This window comes from Etheostoma cragini, chromosome 4 (genome assembly GCF_013103735.1).
Source record: "Etheostoma cragini isolate CJK2018 chromosome 4, CSU_Ecrag_1.0, whole genome shotgun sequence".
Taxonomy (NCBI): Eukaryota; Metazoa; Chordata; class Actinopteri; order Perciformes; family Percidae; genus Etheostoma; species Etheostoma cragini.
In genome coordinates this window covers 12,997,850-13,017,323 of record NC_048410.1, presented here as the reverse complement: position 1 = coordinate 13,017,323, position 19,474 = coordinate 12,997,850, and the positions used below count along the sequence as shown (strand labels likewise).

The 19,474-nt window shown below is 39.7% G+C and overlaps 2 protein-coding genes across 4 annotated transcripts in view; both read right to left on the bottom strand.

Moving 5' to 3' along the window:
* Positions 1 to 8,821: 8,821 nt before the first annotated feature.
* Positions 8,822 to 11,553, bottom strand: LOC117943926 (PAK4-inhibitor inka1-like). 2 transcript variants are annotated; one of them, XM_034870364.1, is made up of 3 exons: positions 11,336 to 11,553; positions 11,196 to 11,229; positions 8,822 to 9,926 (listed from the first exon to the last, which is right to left on the bottom strand). In XM_034870364.1, the coding sequence occupies exons 2-3, from the start codon at positions 11,211 to 11,213 to the stop codon at positions 8,946 to 8,948; spliced, it is 999 nt and encodes a 332-aa protein (XP_034726255.1). In that variant the 5' UTR covers positions 11,214 to 11,229; positions 11,336 to 11,553; the 3' UTR covers positions 8,822 to 8,945. The 2 variants fall into 2 exon arrangements, with proteins under 2 accessions (XP_034726255.1, XP_034726256.1); XM_034870365.1 differs by lacking the exons at positions 11,196 to 11,229; positions 11,336 to 11,553 and adding an exon at positions 10,339 to 10,574.
* A 4,738-nt stretch (positions 11,554 to 16,291) lies between these two features.
* The window catches only part of LOC117944074 (guanine nucleotide-binding protein G(i) subunit alpha-2-like), a 54,420-nt gene continuing 51,237 nt past the window's right edge, over positions 16,292 to 19,474 (bottom strand). The window contains exons 6-9 of one of the 2 annotated variants that reach the window (XM_034870608.1): positions 18,368 to 18,497; positions 18,029 to 18,182; positions 17,328 to 17,542; positions 16,292 to 17,117 (exon numbers count right to left, since the gene is read on the bottom strand). In XM_034870608.1, the coding sequence (XP_034726499.1) occupies positions 17,352 to 17,542; positions 18,029 to 18,182; positions 18,368 to 18,497 (475 nt within the window). In that variant the 3' untranslated portion in view covers positions 16,292 to 17,117; positions 17,328 to 17,351. Of the gene's footprint in view, positions 17,218 to 17,327; positions 17,543 to 18,028; positions 18,183 to 18,367; positions 18,498 to 19,474 lie in introns of both variants that reach the window. The other variant, XM_034870607.1, reaches the window with a different exon arrangement.

The window sequence follows — 19,474 nt, the reverse complement described above, 5'->3', positions numbered from 1 at the left end:
GGGACGTTTGCTGATCAGTTCTTGTCAGATGAGACCAATCAGAGGGTCAAACAACAGTAGCTACTACTGTCCGTCTGCCTTCTTACACAAAAGTGGGACTCTCAATAAAATAACTGATGTAAGGTAAGTGAGTAAGTGATCAGTGGAAGAGTCCACATAGAAACCAAAACTATAATCGATCACTTACACTAACCGATCCAGCCCATAATGACTAATCAACACAGTTAAAACATTGTTTTTGTGATGTCACCCAACCAGTCTCCCTTTCTCGTGCACCGTTGACTCAACAAACTGATCAAGACCAATGTCAAAGGATACGTTAAGGCTTGAAATTCTGGTTTGAAAGTGTGAAACTGGTTGTTGACAATTGTTTAAGGTTTCACTCTGACTTGTATTTGTGCCTGTCATATCAAAAGCTAAAGTTTGTCAAGAATATAATTATCCAAAAGATTTCACGTGGGTTATTCAAACTGTGTTAAAAGAATATTGGATGCACATCATGTTAAAACAACAATTTTGATAAGTAACAAATCTTTTAAAGCTGTGATATGCACTTTATTGTTGAAATTACCCCTTCTTGGATTTTGGACTGTTGGTTGGACAAAACAAGGACTGAATTTTTTGACATTTTGCGAATTAAACATCTAATCAGTTATTGCAGAAAAAAAATTGATAGATTAGTCAATGAATGAAATCATCATTTGCAGCCTTAAAGTCCAAGCAGTGATACCTCAGCAGTTCATTGCTATGATGTTTTTTTCTTGTTAAAATTATCACAGATTTCAAAGTGTACTGTAAATGCTTGAGCACCACTAACTTATTGTTATCTTCACTGCGATCAATTCAGTCAATTTAAATGGACCAAAAACTATTGGAACAGGTCAGTGTGTGCAGTGTATCAACTGAGAGGGAGTGAGAGGTGAAATGGGTTGAATTAAAAACTCTAAGCATAATATTTGACTCCATCAGTGGTACTAAGGTGGTCACTCAGTCATGCGGTGTCCATTAAGGCTGACATCTTTGTTTAAAATCAACAGTAGTCCAGGTGCGACAGTCGGCCATCTGGTGCCTGCAGCCCACCTCCCCTGGGCCGTATGTGGACACAGGGGCCACGAGAAGGACGTGCCTCTCTGCCAGGCGGGAGCCTAAAAAACTTGGAGATTTGGTAGCCCATATCTGTTACATTAGCTAAAAACATCTCTGTTGGCAGCCAATTGAATCTAGAATAGTACATACCCAAGGCAATGACACGTAAATGTCAGAGTGAAAGTTCCCTTTTGGAAAGTTTTGGGCCAAAGAGAAAAAGGTTATGTGAGAAGATTTTAATCAATATGTGAAGAAATACATCACATTGTTAATTTCCCACATTTTCACCTGTTTACCCCATCCAAATAATAATATTGTCAGTAAATTTGGCTGAGGATGGAGGCATCGGGCCTTTCACAAGAGCATATAACAACTTCACTCTCTGACCCTCTCTTTATCTAGAAGACGGCATGCCCTCATGCCCACGATGAACCCAGCTAATGACACATGATTTGAACTGTGGCTACTTTTATATGGCATTTAAACGTTTGCTCTGTGTTAGATGCCCGCTCCTCCACTTATTGAAGGTTTGCTGTACGGGGTGGAGCAGTTTCAAAAGAAATCAATGAAGTTAATCCCTGACTTCATGCACTGCATCAGTTTTTACAAGAGATTTCTACATTAAAAACAATGTTGGTTAAACTGGTCCAAGTGGACCAACAGTATGGTTTGTATTTGGAGACACGGTGCAGTCTGTCCTTACTCCAGCACATTAGAATTAACTCTCTGAAAACGTAAACAAAAAAACCTGTGGGGTATCATTGTGATCATAATTTGTGGTACTGCACGGCCTCCATGGAAATTTACTCTTTTTTTTCTCAACATTTCTATTTACACTCAGCCTGCTCTGGCATATATCAGGACAATAGGTCACTAAACAAGTTCACCGTCATAACAAATGATCCATATCCAAACACAGCTTGAGAGCATAACCGCCGTGAATGACTGTTTCTACAGCACAGTAAAGCAAAGTTTGCACAAACAAATAGCGCATCTTCATTAACAAATACCTGCAGGGGTCTGCTCTGATGGGACAAAGTTAAGATGCAAACAGTTCATTGTTTTTATGGCAGTGAATTGAAAGGACATCATACGATTGAGAAGATGAGACGGAGGAGGATGTCAGACAGGAAGTGAAAATGTCAAAGAAAAAAGAGTTGGAGTAAGCGGGAGACTTTGAGACCACACAATGTCTGCTTTCTGTCTGTCCCCTCAGTGCAGTCCATCTTAAACTGAAGAAGGACTCTATTGTGGGGACGTCTAGCAAAGGGTTTCTTTCTGGAGCTGTGATGGGATCGCTCCCATCACATGGTTAGTGGCACAACCATGCTGTGGAGCACCACAGGAAGACAACTTATCAAGGTCACTTTACTGACCTCGGTTTCCTGATCACCAGAATTAACAGTTGTGCAACAGAGCAGCTAGTAGGCTTGTCATTCTGATTACTGCTTTCCCACCCAGACTCTCCTCATTCACTCACATCCTAAACTGTGCTTTTTCATTCATCTCTTCTGGAATTTTGTTCCTCGTCAGCATTGGCTCCTTCCCTTCCCGCTCCTCCTCATGGTGCATGATTTATGTCTCCTCTCTTTACCTTCTCTTATCTCTCCACACCTTGAGTTCATCCGACTATGTATTCCAGGCAAGCCCACTTTCTTCCACACTGCTGAAGTCTCTGATGCTTCCTGTGTCTACAATATTGGGCAAAACAGAGGTTCCATAACTTCCTCCGTGCTTTGAATGTCAGTCACATGACTAACTTTCAGCCAAGAATGACGGAAAAAAGATAACATTTATTAAATGCCCAAAGCAGTTTTTAGGAAGATCACATGCTGGGTCCTTTGGGTTAAAAAAGGCCCCATTATCCGAAGACATGGGGGGAATGTGTGTGTGTGTGTGCGTGTGTGTGTGTGTGTGTGTGTGTGTGTGTGTGTGTTGGAGTGTGTGTATGTGTTCTTATGAGCATTTGGAAAAACAGCATCTTCACCTCCTGGTGAATTCTGGTTTATTGTCTGCTACCTTCTGTTTCTACTGCATAAAGGTAAACAATGTGGTGATGTTTGAGAGTGTGAGAGTGTGACTATTTGTGTTTGGCAGTGAAAGTGTGTGTTTGACTTAGCCAGGCTGTTGGAAGCAATGTCTTGCCTGTGTGTCTATAAACACACACTGGGCCATGTGGTTTTGAATGGACTCTGAATAATGTCCACATACTCTTTCACAAAAAGTAATGTGAAGAGTTTGTCCCCATATGTGGCTTTGGTATCATCCACAGGTTTTGTTTGGAAAGCATTATGTGGTGTTGATTGTAGCCTTTATCAAATGATTCCAGTTTTAGCTCTGCAAAGCAAAAGAGAGCTGTGGTATGAAAAAGTTGAATCTTCATCTGTGTAAACCACATGTAACATGAGTCTCTGTGCTATTTTTACAAATAATTTCCTTTTCCTCGGGCTTTATCTTTTTTTCAGACAAAGAGGGGGGAAACTGCTGCTTAATGGGAGTGCTGAAACACAAGCCTCTGCAAGAAATAGAAAAATCATTAATTGTCTCCAGAGAAGCTAATGTTTTTTCCGTTCTCTTTACTGTGGTGTTTTTCGATGTTTTTCCAAGGCAGAGCGACTTCACATTGGCAGCAGGCTGCAGGCTCCACTTTGTGAACATGATGGCTGCAGGCTCTGCAGAGGCCTCACAGCCGTGGCACTGACTGAGCCAAATGTAAGAGAACTGGGATGTGACACGACACAAGCTCAAGCAGGTCCCAACTCACATGCAGATGCAGCGAATTCACAGTAATAATAGATGGCAAAGAATAGAACTACATTCCAGAGGTGGTTATTTATTCAAGCTCAACAAATCTGCAAGACAGCAGAGAATGAAAAACCTAACCCAATGAAATCATGCACATGGTGAATTAAATGTCTATATGGATTGTAAACATTGGCTCTGCAGTGAAGAAACCAATGCAGAAACCATGCTGATTTTGCATAAAGCCAATACGATTACTGTATCAGCAAAGGTTTAATGTTGATGAAAACCTTTTGTTCTTTTGTTGGAACATTTCATAAAATGAGTGTTCACTGATCTTGTTTTGTGCTTGTCATTAATGACATGAGCACACACTCTGTTATTTTGGCCTCCAACAGGGCAGTTTTATTTATGCTATGGTATTGTGGGTTTGCTTGTAAAGCTGTCCCAATGTTCGTTGTACTGAACAGAGGAAGTAAGGTTGAACCTAAGAGGCCATGTTTGGCCATGAGAACCAAAGCAAAGTCCTCTGGGATATTTTGCCCTGTGTCATCTCGTCTGTTATGATTCCCATGAACCTTGCAGTCTGATTTGGCTTAAGCAGAAGAAGAAAGCAGCTGTGTGGTTTCTTAATAAAGCTTTTGTGACGATTGCCAGATTCCCCTGGTTCAAATCTTATCTGGTCACAACAAGGAGCATGTTCCAATGATATACTGTATATATGTATATATAACATAATGGAAATGTACATTGATGAGGACCTAGAAAAACAATTGTTTTATTTTTATTTTATTTTGAAACGTCATTATCCTTAAGATTAATGAAATAACTATCGAGAATTTCAAACTCAAGCACTCTAATGCTTTAATTCTACTACAGGGGTCAGTTGTTGGTGTACTGCATATTATTAATATGTGAGAATGCAAACAGTAAATGTATGAATCTGGAAATGTTTTTTTAAATTCTGGCCAGGGTGTAGCGGGGGTATTTAACAAAGCCATTTCGTAGCCAAAAAGAGAAGGAAAGAAAACAAAAAAGAACATTAATCACATTAATTCTTTGTCAGACTCAAGGCGAAACACCCCCCTCACTTCACTTCCTGTCCCACTCTCTGCTAGCTGATGGGTTGATATGAGAAGTCTTTGTGTGTGTGTCTCAGCAGTCATGAGAGGAGTCCCTCTTCAGTAACACGAGGTGATAAGTTGATTCTCTAGCTCTCTCTCTGCGATAAAGCATTTTTCTAGCCATGCAGCTTTTGGTCGTTGTTTGGTTATGTGACAGATATGGAGGTCAAACACTGCTGGGCATTTATCCAACACAAGAAGTTTTGTTTGATAAAGCCTATCCTTAATATCATTACACAATGTAACCCCCCTGTTCCCTAAAGGACACAACTTAATATCCTATTTTGCTTTCCCTGTAACTGAGTTACGTAAGGATCTTGGCATATTAGTTTACTGGAAAGATACAAAAAAGTAAATCATATGTGTTCATTTTTTCTTATCGCTCGGCCGATATCTCAGCTTTAGCAATTTTTCAGCCATGGTTTTCCTCACCCACTCCTGCAGTTTCCCATCTCTCAAATGGAATCCTGCTTTCTCTGAATGCATCACATCCTGCCAAGTTGTTGCCAGCTAAATGTGCACATCGTGTTATTTACAACAAATTTTCCAGTAAAAGTGTTTTTAAAAGTAGGCTGTTGCAGATCTACGTGATCAGAGTCAGCAGCCCCCTGCTGTCAAAGCCAAAGAAACAAAAAACAGTAACTCCCTTCTTAACAAAATAAAAATAAAACCACAAGTTACAACTGTACTCAGCAGCACAAACATCTGCTTCCACTATCTTGCAGGCTGAGTTCAGGACAGTATATTTAAAGTCCACTTAGATGATGTCTGCAACTGTCAAGTGAGATAAATTGTGCAACAATCCTGAATATGCCTTTATATGACAAGTACACCTCTAATTAGAGATTGTTTCTATCAACACACGAATAACACGGATGAGGAATTTTCCAAACTTAAACACCTGGCCCATCTTCTCATTCTATTTACTCAAGAGATAATAACAGCATGGGTGATGGGAGTGAGGGATTAATGAGGATGGGTTCAGGCTTAGTGGTACCCAGGACTATCAGTGAGGACCAGGTAAAAAAAATCTGCTTACAGTAATTAACAGGAGATCTGTTGTGTGGCCGCTACATTCAACTGGGCCACCCTGTATGGTGCCTCATCAAATCTGCTTTAGATCATCTTGTGTGTATGGCATCTGGTAATAAAATCTGGTCTAGCCTCACTTGCTCTAATCAAACTGTGGGTGGCAACCATTGTTCACCCTTTATTAAGGTAATCATAAAGGGTAAGGTAAATCATTTTATTTGTCTGTGCTGGTGGCAGTGTTGTCATCGAGGTACCAACTGTGGAGTCCCATTCAGTCACCATTATCTGAGTTTGAGTCCGGGTCCAGTCTTTGGGTTCCCAGTGTTCGAGTCGCTAAAGAAGAGTCCGTTATTGTCCTGCATTCGTCTGCGTCTTTCAAATGTGAACATGTAGTCGGGGTCAACTTGCATTATGAACTGCAGTTGCAGGTGGAGGAAACACGCCCTGCCTCTGCATGAAACAGTTACAGACTAAATATATATAAATATGTTATGTCAATTTTTAATGACCTATTACGTATAAAAAGTAGTAAGTTTTGAGTCTAAATTGAGCTAACTATGTGCTGCTTAAAAGTATTCCTCTTATGGTTGTTTACGTAAGATCTATTAAGAAATCACAGGATAGGGCTGCATACACACCAAATCAGGCATTGCAGTGAAAACACCAGTCATCCCATTCATTTGAATGTGGCCAGTGTGGCGGTGGGGAATGCATATATGCAAAAATGCAGCAGCCCTGAATTGAATAGCTGTAACTAAATCAACTTTTAGAGAAATTCCAACCCAACGTCACACTGCGTGGCCAATCTCATAACTTACCAGCGATCAGACAAAACACAATGGAGTGTAACATTAAGTTTAATGTGTAGTCTCAATTTGGTCTTGTGCACCAGTTTTTAACCCACTGGTTACTGAAATTGGTCATTTAAAGTAAATGTGTTTCTTCTATCTGTCGAGACTCACTCACATGTATGACCCGGTACAATAACAGCTTGGCAAAATGCTAGCACCATAGGGAACACAAAGAAGGCACCAATGGGCTATTTATAGTAAGTTACAATACCACACTGCGCACAACACTGCGCTTAGCGCCTGATTTGGTGTGAATGCTAACTCATGCAGTCGTAAATGCTGACTGATTGCCATTATTTACACAATTATAGCTGGGTTTTTAACAGGTGAATTTGCATTTTAAATATTAGGCATTTAGGTAGACCACAGCTATGCCATCAAACATAGCGCATGTCCACATACCTGATAAATGAGAAATGATCCTTAAAATGGTGGTCAGAGAAATAAGGACAAGTAGCAGAGGTCAGCACTGAGGCAGGCACCCGGCCATAAGAAAAGTGAGATCATAGGCCATACTTACTACTTACACGCTTTACATCTACTACTCGCCACACATGACAGGAGCTCCTGTTTACAGACCACGATCTGGAGACTATGTGTGGTAGAAATGAGTAATGGCTTGGATCCATTGCTTCTTCTCTCTTCTCCTCTCATCCCCTTTCCCTGAATAAGTTTCAGTCAGATGGGGAAGGTGATGTATTGATGCACTTAAACAGCTGCAGACCACTGGGAACCAGCGTGTGCTGAAAAAAGAAAGATAACCAGTAGAGCCAGAAAAATCACAGAAGTGAACACAGAGTATTTGTTTCAAGTTCACTTAGCACAATTTGTGTAGTTTTTTCATCATCGGTTGTCACACACTTTTACAAAGTCCCACTGCAGTGTGAATGTTATTTGATGTGTCCTGATAACAGTTCACTATATCCCGGCTAAGCGCTCAACGCTGTGACATACCACCAGGAGACCTAGATAAACAGGCCAAGACGAACAACAACCACTAAGTACCATCTCTCTTCTGTAACCTCCCATGTCCTCGATATCAGACATGATTGGTTAGGCTGGGTGAAGCAGGGAGCATGGGAAAATTCTTTATCTTTATAATGTCTGATGCTATTTCTCATCTGAATTCACGAACAAAATTAATATGTAAAGGCAAAGGTGAAGTGATCATTAGCTTATCTAATATGTCACTCTTTGCGTTAGTGTTTTTGTTACTCTTCTCAGTGAGACCAGAACTAATAGTACCATTAACCAATGTGTGTGGATGAGTTGGTACAATCTTTGAGGCTTGACCGCAATAAGAGCAGAGACCAAGTTAAATGAAGCGGGAGGCTGTTAGTGAGACGTTATGCTTCATAGAGCAAAGGGGAGAGTAAACTTCAGCTCCATCTGCAAACAGCTGCTTTGCCTTTTCTTTAGCTCTTTCTGAGTGGACACATGGGGAATTACCTCATCAGGCACACAGCACTGTGTTGATACAGCCTCTGTTTCTGGCCTGTAAATAGCTACGTTGCCTTGTTCAAAATATTCTACTTTTTGTTGAGTTAGAAAAGAACTGTTTTTTTAGAACACTGAGTCCTTTGGAATCTAACAAGCTTGCTTCAAAATGTGTTCAAAAATTACCTTTACAAACTCAAATGCCCTTATTAGACTTAAATGAATGCCCGTCTACACATTTGAGATCTCATCATGTTTTCAATTCCTCTTTTTTATTATACACCAATGACACTGAACCGAGCATCTCCAAACTCCATCACGCCTACCCAGTGTATTATATCACTAATGAAAACAAATGAACCTACATTTATTTGCTTTAGACAGTAAAAACCTTTAATTCACTAGAGAGTAGTCAGCGTCTACTGTGATGAGCTGTAATTAAATTCAGATGACTACAGCAGATGTATTCTGTGAATTCAACAAACCACATATTCTGTGTCACATTGAATGAAATGAAAAATGAGAAAATATAAAAAAGACTACATAGAGTTTAAATTATGAGAACATCTTTATTTCTATTAGCTAAGTCACAGCATATAAGAGGTGAAAAAACAGTCATTTCAAAATAAATTGACTGAGGATTGTCCGGTCCGAACACGACTTTACGTGAATGTCAGACGTATCCGATGATATCTTTGCAGATCAGGGGCTGTCGGCTGCGCGATTTCAGGAGGGCCGCAAAGTGGTAAAAATCTGTCTGCGTCTCATTTATGCCTGAGTGAGACTGGTGGAAAAAGGGGACTTTGGGCTGTGATGCCACGACTGGACAAGACAGACGTTTTGGAGCGTTTGCAGTTCTGTTAACATGAGCAGAGTCTGTCGATCTCATCCTTACTCTGTCCTCTACACTCTTAGAAAACCCGACCAGTTTGCTCCTCATGTTGACAAAGAAACCTCTTCCCAGTCTCCTTCCTGAATGTGGCTTCACCTCAGTGGGTTCAGGACAATCTGGCAAGTCCATCCAGTTCTGTATGAGGTCTGCGAAGCTGTTGTCGCCCAGAACCAGAGGTTGGCGGTTGCGTCCTCTGGTCAATAAAGAGTTGGTCCAGTCCTCTGGGTCGCTGACCTCAAACGATGTCCACCTCTCCAGACAAGCGTCCGATGTGGATTTGGGTCGAATGCGTCCATTTGGGGTTCTGTTTGTACGAAGACAGGCCGAAGATGACACCCTCACATTCCTGGTCCTCCTGAGGACCACCCCTTCGTCCTGCCAGGATGCCTCAGAGTAGCCTGAATCAAACTCCAAACTTTTCTGACTGCTGGGAGAGCCCAGGCCCAGCCTGAGGCCCAGGCCCAGCCGGCTGCTCGAGTCGTCCTCGTCTTCCTCCTGAGGACTAGACAAGCAGCAGGCGGAGTCGTACGTACTGGCCGTGCTGGCGTTAGACATCCGCAAGCGCGTGCGCTGCTCTCGCTGCAGTGCTCGCTGCTGACAGGCACGTGCCACTGCAGAGTGGCGCACTAAAGCTGGGAGCTGGGTGCTGAGGGGGCGTCTGGCTGCAGGGCAGGTTTTCCGTAGTTGTTTCAGGTCTTGCAGTGACCTCATCATGTACTGCATCTGCTCCCGTAAGCAGTCGCCGGACTCACGCAGGCAGAGCTGAGGAGAAAAGAGAGATGGTCAGAAAAATCCCCCACAATGGCACATCAGTACATAGAGCCAGCACAATCTGGAAACTGAACATGCCTTGGTCTTTCTGATGACCTGATGCAGAATGGATCTAATAATGAGAGTTGTGTAACTGCAGACTTTGTGGGCATGATCAGGCTTGCTTGCAGGAAGTTTCTACCTATGAAAGTACACCATTTCTCTTATTGTAATCTTGACGGCCAGCCGACCTATAGTTCAAAGAACACAACTCTTCAATAGACAGATTTCAGCACAAAGCAAATCTGTCCGTTAATTTGCTCGACCACACCAAGTGAACGCCCTATTTTCATTGACTCATGCCGTGATTCAACTGAAAACCCAGACAGATGTTATTACATGGAGAGCTGTACCAATGTCTAACCTCAACTATTTCTCTCTACACACTGAGACGACTCCAGGAGCAAAGGAAAAACATCTGCAGTACATCAAGGAGTAACTGGCGTCTTGTGGATATATACATTAAGCTACAGGGGTCCTGCCCCTTAAAGGGCGCAGCGTGCCTGCTTATGAAATTCACCAGTGACACTGAGAGGAATATAATACTCCTGTTTCCTCTCTGACTCACTGTGCTGATTGGTCAGAATCAGCCGCTCGCTCTCAAACTCAAACGGACATAAGGTCCTGATGTGATCGAACCACAGGATACAGGGTTGGATGTGACCATGGAGGTCACATCCAACCCAAGCCAACTTAACTAATCATCATACCACCTTTGAACCTGTGATGACTTCCCTACTCCGAGTCTACACACTCCGTTAAAGTGTGTGACCCTGCAGCAAACCCTTCTGCCCCCATCATAACTGTGAGATATTGCAGGAACTTGAGAAAGTACCTAAAGCTTATAGTCTTGGAACAAATAACCCAGGGCATGCAATACAGGATTTGACAAAAACTAAATATTTGATCATATAGGCTAATGAAAACTAGTAGTGAATGTCCGTTAAAAATGTCCATATGCTGCAGAATCAATGGTTTACTCCAACAATGCTGTTTTTGTGTAAAAACTCATGACTTCACGCTATAGAGGCATCTGAGCGTCACTGACCGTTCAGCCATATGTTGGAAGACTGATCTTCTATACTTAAATATAGTTCAATTACGCTCGAGATGAGCAAATAATTGCAACCACAGAAATAAATTAAGAAAAAGAAATAAACGTGCCTCAATTGTTATAGGCCTGGGATTATTAAATAGATTTTAAAGAGAAAACGAACTCACCATCTCTTCTCCTCTCATCTGTAAAACTCAGATCCTGCAAGAAAAAAAGGGAACCAGTTTTAAAACAGGACCACAGGCATTATCACTCTTTAAGAAATCAGAAAAACGTATAAAAAGTAAGCAACGCAACAAACACTCACTTCTAATGTAGAAATCCAGTGGAAATCATATGTAGGCTTCCATTAACAGAAGAAAATGTCCCGGTTCGTTCAGACGGTGTTGCGGGCTACAGAGTCACCAGAGGGGATCCGGTCCTGACTCCTTGAACAGAGGCAGATGTGCACAGTGAAATGTTCAACCCCGCTCGCCTCCTTTTTACAGCGTCGCGCGCTGCAGCCAGTTACAGCGACTTGTGTCTGAATGAGCCAATCAGAGCGCAGGAAGCTCACACAACTCATTTCCAAACCCACCTCAGGTTGCAGCTAAACAAAGCTGCATGCGTGCAAGAGATGCAAAGAAATAACTAAATGTTACGTTCAGACCACTACATGATAATAAATACTGACAATCATCACAATTTTTGCTTTGTATTTTTATCTTTGGTATGATATGTAGCCTACTGTGTATAACTTGTTTTTTGAAAAAAATTTAATAAAGCTCTATTTTAAAAAAAAGATTGTGTTAAAAATACTGTCTTCCTTTCTTACTCTTATCACTTGAGTGTATTAAGTTTAGAACTAAACTAAATTTGATAGAAATTAGCTCAGTAGCCTAAAAAATCAGAAATCTTTGACTTCAAATTCATTTCACTTCATGTTTGTGTTGAATTGGGTGAAATAACACAGTTACAAAAATGGATTTACTTTCCGTGGTCCCTTCATGTGACTTTGTTTGTGTCTTAAAGCTTAATACTTTGTAATTGTGTGTCCATGACTTATGACTTATTATCTATCTTGTTAATGTACCAACTACTTCCTTGATCGAGCATTTCAACAAAATGAAAGGTAATCTTGTACACAGTTCGCAGTACAATTTCCCAACCGTCTAAATATATTCTGTTTACTATCATAGAATACTTAGAAACTCATCAAATATTCACATTTTGGAAGCTGTAATTTTGGATTTCTGACAATTCTCTATTTTGTGTTAATTGACTAATCCATTAATCGACCAATTGTTTTAGCTCATTCGTGATGCATTTGTGCGTATAAATAAAACTTGTGAAAATCCAGGCAAGATAGGTTTTAATTCCTAAGGAATTATTTTTCTTTGTATGATTGTTTTGAGATCACATTGCAACAACAAAAATCTAAACCATTGCACTCCTTTTTTGGCTGTCTGTAATTTTAGTAGATAAACAGAACCTTGTCCTGCTGGTGGCTCATTGTGAATCACTGATTCAGACCATACACAAAATACCTTCAATGTAAATGTGATAATCTGCACTCTAATTGGGCACTGAGCTTGTAATACTGTCAGTCGTTTGGAGCTTGACCTTTTATTCAAACTATTCAGTCAATGAATGTTTATGCAAATCTGAGAGGAATGCATCTGTTCATTACTGTTTAGGGTAAATCCAGATCTGATGGCCTGCTGTTCAAGTGCCGATTAGTCTCCAGAGCCAAGTCCAACATTAGCATACAGGTACTCACGGCATGTCCAAACCTGCTTAACCAACTTGACCCTAACACATCCGTATCACACTCTGTTCTCATTTGACTCTTTCAGGGAGATTTTAAGCACTTTAACTGAGTTAGCCTTTCCCTATTATCTGTCTAATCCTTCTACATTTTTCACTTACAACTTCAATATATAGTACAAGCTACAGCACAGACTAACATTAGAGTTTGGAAATAGTCATTTGACAAAGTGCAAGATCCTAAAAACGCCAGGCTTTCACTTATACCAACATTATGTTTCTATAAAAAAGAAAAATACAACATAAAGGAGGGTGCCTCCACCTTCACTCTAAAAGCACATTCTCTCTACGTTGTGCATTAAATAATTGCACAGTGCTCCTAATGGAGCTGTGATCATTTCAATTTTCTACACAGTTCCCCCTCTAGTCTAAGCATCCCTGCTTTCAGGAATGCCTAATGGCTATAATTATTATATGAGTTGGTACTTGAACACAATCCATGCCCATTAAGGTCCCTGATGAATAGTTTACTCTTCTTTCTTTTTTTATAATACTTCATTTTATAATCATGCTGGTGTTTTGTCAGATGTTTTCTCTTGACATTAGATTGATAAAAAATTGCAGTGGTGATGGTCATTGAGGCTGAGAGTTTTCAGATAATGAGTATTTGGTTCTGTTGTGTTCAGCCTTAAGGCCAATTTATGCTTCTGCGTTTAGTTAACGCCATGGGTACATCTGTAGGTACGTGGAGAGATGCCAAACCCTACACGCTGTACCCGTACAGCTCCAGGTACAGCATCATCAGAATGAAGTTTTAAAGCAGTGAATCTTATGTTTGTGGGTCATAGTCATTCACCAAGTCTTTAATTTCTGGCTTTGGGTTAGAATCATTAACAGATAACATTGACTAATTACTTCAAGGAGCAAGTTCATCCCAAAATCAAAAAATAAATAATTTTTTCATACCTGTTTTGCTATTTATTAATCTAGATAATCTAGGTTGTTTTGTTGTGAGTTGCCCAATGTTGAAAATAGAGTTGTTAGAGATGTCTGCCTTCTTTCGAATATAATGGATCTAGATGGGACTCGGCTTGTGGTGCTCAAAGCGCCGAAAAACAACAACAAAAACCTCAACAGAAATGGCTGTTTCCAAAACTTATGACCCAGTTACTTATAGTATAATCCACAGATGTGGTTGTATGCAGTTTCATGTAGGAACCATTTCTCACAGCCATCAACCGTGTCAGAAGAGTGTGTTACTTATGAATAAGAGACTAGTGGTAGCTTGTGGAGATTATGTTAAAGCTGACCAATCCTGCTAGCTAACATTACAGCTCAGCCAATGAGGACATTTAATGTTTACATCTCATAAGCACGAGCACCACAAGTCGAGTGCCATCTAGTTACATTATAATTGACAGAAGGCAGACATCTCTAAAATAAATGTACCTTTACTTTGAAATACTTACCAAATTGAACTTAAAAGAGCCTTTTATTTTACTGTGGGCAACAACTGAAATGCTATACTGATTTTAAACCTGGTGTTATGTGTTTCTGAGAAGCTGAATGACAGAGTGGAAGTGCTTGAGTCTTTCAGATGTAGAACTGCAGCTCCCTCTACCGAAAGCACTGCAAAAGCGTTGAGAAAACTGGACTCAATCACATAAAGTGCTGTTTTCCCTCACTTCTTTCTATGCAGGATGGTGGTAGTGTTTCTATTTCTGGCTTGATCGGCTGCAGTTTTTCATTGGTTATTTTTTTAAAATGTATACTGTACTTAACGTCTTGCCTCTACGTATATCCTTGAATATTGATTGTTGCTGTTAATTTTCAAAAGTGGATTCCTGTGGACTGTGTGTTAAGGCCTTCCTGCAAGCCAAGTTGAAGAAAAAAAGAAAGTGTCCTGGTGACATTGAGCATATCAGTAACACTGTTCACAGTGACTCACAGACTGACTCACTGGGAGACAGATGCCCGTTGAAGCATACCAGTGGCATGTTATATTGAATTGGTTGAAAAAGAAGCGGTGGTAAAACCTTCCAAAAATATGCAGAGTTTCTGAGCAACCTTACCTTAATCGCATTCATGCATGCATACAGTAGTGTTTTAACAAGAATTCCAATAGTATGTGCCCAAACTCATCGTTCCTCTCCCTACTTTATTCAAAGGTCTCAAAATGAGCATTACTCTTCTGGAGAAGAATGACAAGATGAGTCTATGGCTTAGTGCATTGGCAGCCAGTCATTAAGCTTTTTTACGATAAAAAAATAAAATAAAAATAAGACTTTATAAATACGTTTTTTAATTTTTCCATTACAAGTGCTTACTTTTTCAATATTATTTATGTGTGACCATAATGGTGAATATAACTCATATTATGGTTACTTACTTTTGCTTTGTTACTTTAATTACACATTCAATTAATTTTAACGTATCTTACTTACACTGCAGTATTGTTTTTTGTACTATGCCAACCGCACTTTACTTTACAAAACCGTTAGTTGAGACCACTTTACTTCGGTCTACCTTCTGCTCATTGTCTACTGTTGCCTGTTTATCTTGTGTGTTTACTTGTTTGTTTTTTGCTCTTATTGTTGAAAATGCTACTGTAACAAAGGAATTTCCCTGCTGTGGGATGAGTAAAGTATTATCTAATCTAATCTAAATGGACAGAAAGTAAATATAGGTCTGTCCTCATCAATTATTCTCTTCAGATGGTCTTTTCCTGTCTTTATATCATAGCACGTATATAGCCAGTGTAAAAAAAAAAAAAAAAGACAAAAAACTATTTATTTTGAGCCAGACAATATCTGACAAAAGTCTTTTTAAATCGTTGAAAGAAAAACTCTTATTTTACTTGGCGACTACATCGCTAACAGTGTAGAGTGTTATGTTCTAATCATGACATTTCACATTAATTACAAATTAGGTAGTCATACTTAAAAGACACTACGTTAGAAAAAAAAAAAAGCATACTTGAAAGCAAAACATAGCTGAACCTACCAAGTAAGCCTGGTCTTGACGAGGTGCATGCACGTTAACAGTCCACTAGATGGTGCCGTCAGCCAGTTTAGAGACTTCAGCAGGAAGTTGTAGTTTGGTTAACTTGCATGTGTCTGCATACAACTGAATTATTATACCAAATATGTGTGTAAACAGTAACCTATGTTAGCTTGCTTTAGATATAATTTGCTTTTCAACTAACGTTATTGGGTTCTTGACTTTCTGACTGACTATGATGGTGCCACTATTCCAAAACGTTTTTGTATTTACTACTATCTCTTATTTGTCACTTATGGCCACAATGGATACTGTTCAGCAAAATATCGCTTTTGGGGAAAGTAATGATTATTTCAAACCCCAAGTATCCATGTCTATTTACAGTATGTTTGAAATCTAATACTTTTGTGTAACAACAGTACAAATGTGTGTTAAGTCCAGCAAATCTTATTCAAAACAATGTTGTCATAAAACATTAAAGTAACAAAACAGAGAAAAAAAAAATTGTGTGCAAGAATCAACTGATCTCTACTTTTATTTAAATTAAATCATATAGGACTTTAAAAGCATTTTAATATTTACCAAAACACGTGAACTGTTTTCTGAATTAGATTTTTGTCTCTCATTAATTATCACTATATATTCATAGGTGCTAGGCAGAAAATGCAAGAAAAATATAGACGCACAGTAGGTCAAATAGTACTGAAAGCATATCTAGGAATTGGTTGTAAACAGAAGTCAAGGCACAAACATACTGCAACAGACATGGAAATGGTACTATAAAAAGTGATAGAATGTTAGGTACATACATACTTTGAATATCAGTTACATTTTTTCTCTCCATAATTTCCCCTTGTATGTGAAGTTTTTTTTTTTTTTTTTTTCAACGTTTTAACATTTTTATTATCTTTTTTTAGGAACGTTAGATACTTTGTGCAGATTACAGAGCTAATATTTGCCATGACGAGGCATGCAGAAAAGTATACGGTTTGGATATGAATGATGAAATTATGTAAACATAAAAATAGCACTTTCCTTTATCAATCATATTTATGTCCATGCCTGTGCTTCATCTCTTAAAAAATAAACGTCATGTGATAAAAGTTGAAGAATTTGCACATCAGAATTTCTAAAAGTAAAATGAATGCATTTATATAAAAAAAAACATTTTCCTTTGCCTCCTCTAGTAATTGAAAATGAAGAAGAAAACAAGAACAACAACACAATAATAAATGTTATGTTGATTTTTGTGGTCATAGCCCAAACAGTTAATGATACGAGAGACTGGATCAGCATTCGTTGAAATTCTGCGAGGCTCGTCGGGCTTTCAGTCTCTTAGGTGTCTTTATAAAAAGCAGATCAAAGCAGGATGGCCAGTGCAGTCATTCATGATGTGTGTATATTCCCCTCTATCTTTATGGTCATCAGAACTCTTCAAGTAATCTAATAAAACACACACGCACACACACACACACATTAGTGATTTCAAACAGGCTTCATTTTTGACTTTGTAGAGAGCTGAATCCCTTCCTGAGGCTCTCCTTTGAACTCACCTTGACTCGTTCTATGACATGCATTTAGAAGAGCCCACAGTCCTTCAGGTTGTTCTTGATGATGACGTCAGTAACAGCGTCGAACACAAACTGCACGTTCTTGGTGTCGGTGGCGCAGGTAAAGTGGGTGTAGATTTCCTTGGTGTCCTTCTTCTTGTTCAGGTCCTCGAATTTGGTCTGGATGTAAGCCTGAGCCTCCTCGTACTTGTTGGGACCTGAGGGACACAGAGGATTAAGAGAGCTGGAGTCAGGGGATCCGACAGTTTCAGCAGTTTCTTGAAGTGCCATTTTCTTCATAATGTTGAATTCATTGTGCCTGATTTGGCCCTACCTCCTAGGTTTTGCCTCTCTTGTATTACTATGACTATATTTGAGTCACACAGATAATAGCTCGGTTTCTCTGAATAACAACTACCCAGCAATGTTTGATAATCTAGAAGGTTATTTAACAACTGTTCTTCTGGAGATATTTCTAGAATTCTCAAAGACCCTTCTAACCATCAGGATTTAATTATTTTCAGAGATAAAGATGCTTGTCTTTGAGACCTGAATGTGTTGGCAGTACATAAGATGCTCAAACTGGAGCTAGATTAAATTTTTTGATTTATTGACAGAATATTTTACTGGTTTTAAAAAACTGAAAACGTTTTCTCAATCAGTTGGCAGTGTCCTGTGGTCGTATTGAGATGTCAGGACTGTACCGGTGTACTCGGGGAAGCAGATGGTCAGTGGGCTTTGGGCGATCTTCTCCTCGAACAGGTCTTTCTTGTTGAGGAACAGAATGATGGACGTCTCTGTGAACCACTTGTTGTTGCAAATAGAATCAAACAGCTTCATGCTTTCATGCATCCGGTTCTGGGTGGGACAGGCACAAATGTGGAGATAAAGACATTAGAGAGCACACTAGGGCACATGAAGGAAATGAGTTCACTGAAAACCTTTTCTCCTAATTTCTATTATCCTTGGAATGGGGCTCTCCTCTACTTTCTATTTCATTTTTTTTTTTTTTTATAAATTGAAGGAGTCTAAGCTTAACTCACCATCTCCTCATCCTCAGCCAGGACCAGGTCATAAGCGCTCATGGCAACACAGAAGATGATAGCTGTGACTCCCTCAAAGCAGTGGATCCACTTCTTCCTCTCTGACCGCTGGCCTCCAACATCAAACATCCTGTGCACAGTATAAACATGCCATTTGTATGGGAGAGCGGATGGGACTGAAGCACAAGAGAAACAACACTTTCTTTTCCTACAGAAAGACAACAGCTTCAAGGTCTCCCTTTAAAAGGACAAGCGCTCTCTCCCTTTCTATATAGTCAATTCTTTTTCTGCCTCCTCCTGTCTTCATGGCCGGGTTTTTTACTACACAGGCTGTGGCATTTTTGCTAGCGTTTGTTGGCATTTTGGTTCAGTGCAGTTGCTGTGGTAACAAGTGGCCTGGAACGTGGCAGCGGCTGGTTTTTCACTGAGATCCTATGTGACTTATTCATGAAGATGGAGGATACCTAGATGGATGAGGGAGGATGCTAGTCTAGATGGTGCCACACTGGGGATTTTCTCCATCTAACATTGAGGAAAAAGCTTTTATCTGGCAGCTAAAAGGTAAATTGTTACCATTTGTGGCATCACAGAGCAACACTTATTCTTCCTGCTCAGCACTTTATAGAATTTGGTTTATTAAAGCAGACCATGACCAGCCAGCTTTTTTGCCAAGTAAGCAGAGCTCATTATAACAGTGACACACTTTAGACTGTTTACTTCACAGTGTGCTCATCCCCACACTGCACACAGGCAGGCTAAATAAATCACGACAGTGTTGCACCGAAGAGCTTCTGCTAGTTGAATTTGATTTATGTCTTCAATAGGGAAATAAAATAAATCAAAACATGTGAGACTTAAGTATTACACACAGCAGGCAGAGAAGCACACACAGAGTTTCATTTCCGTCGCCTTTTTAAAGCAGATAATATTAGATATAGAATTTCCTCTGTTGTTTTTAAAGCGACAAATGTATCAATCAGATGTAAGCACAACGCGTCTGTGTGTTGTGTGAGGGCTGACTTCAGATTTCTTTATCTCAATGGGGAATATATGTCAACAGAACACACAAACACAATGACAAAACATTTACATTGTAGAAATGAGACA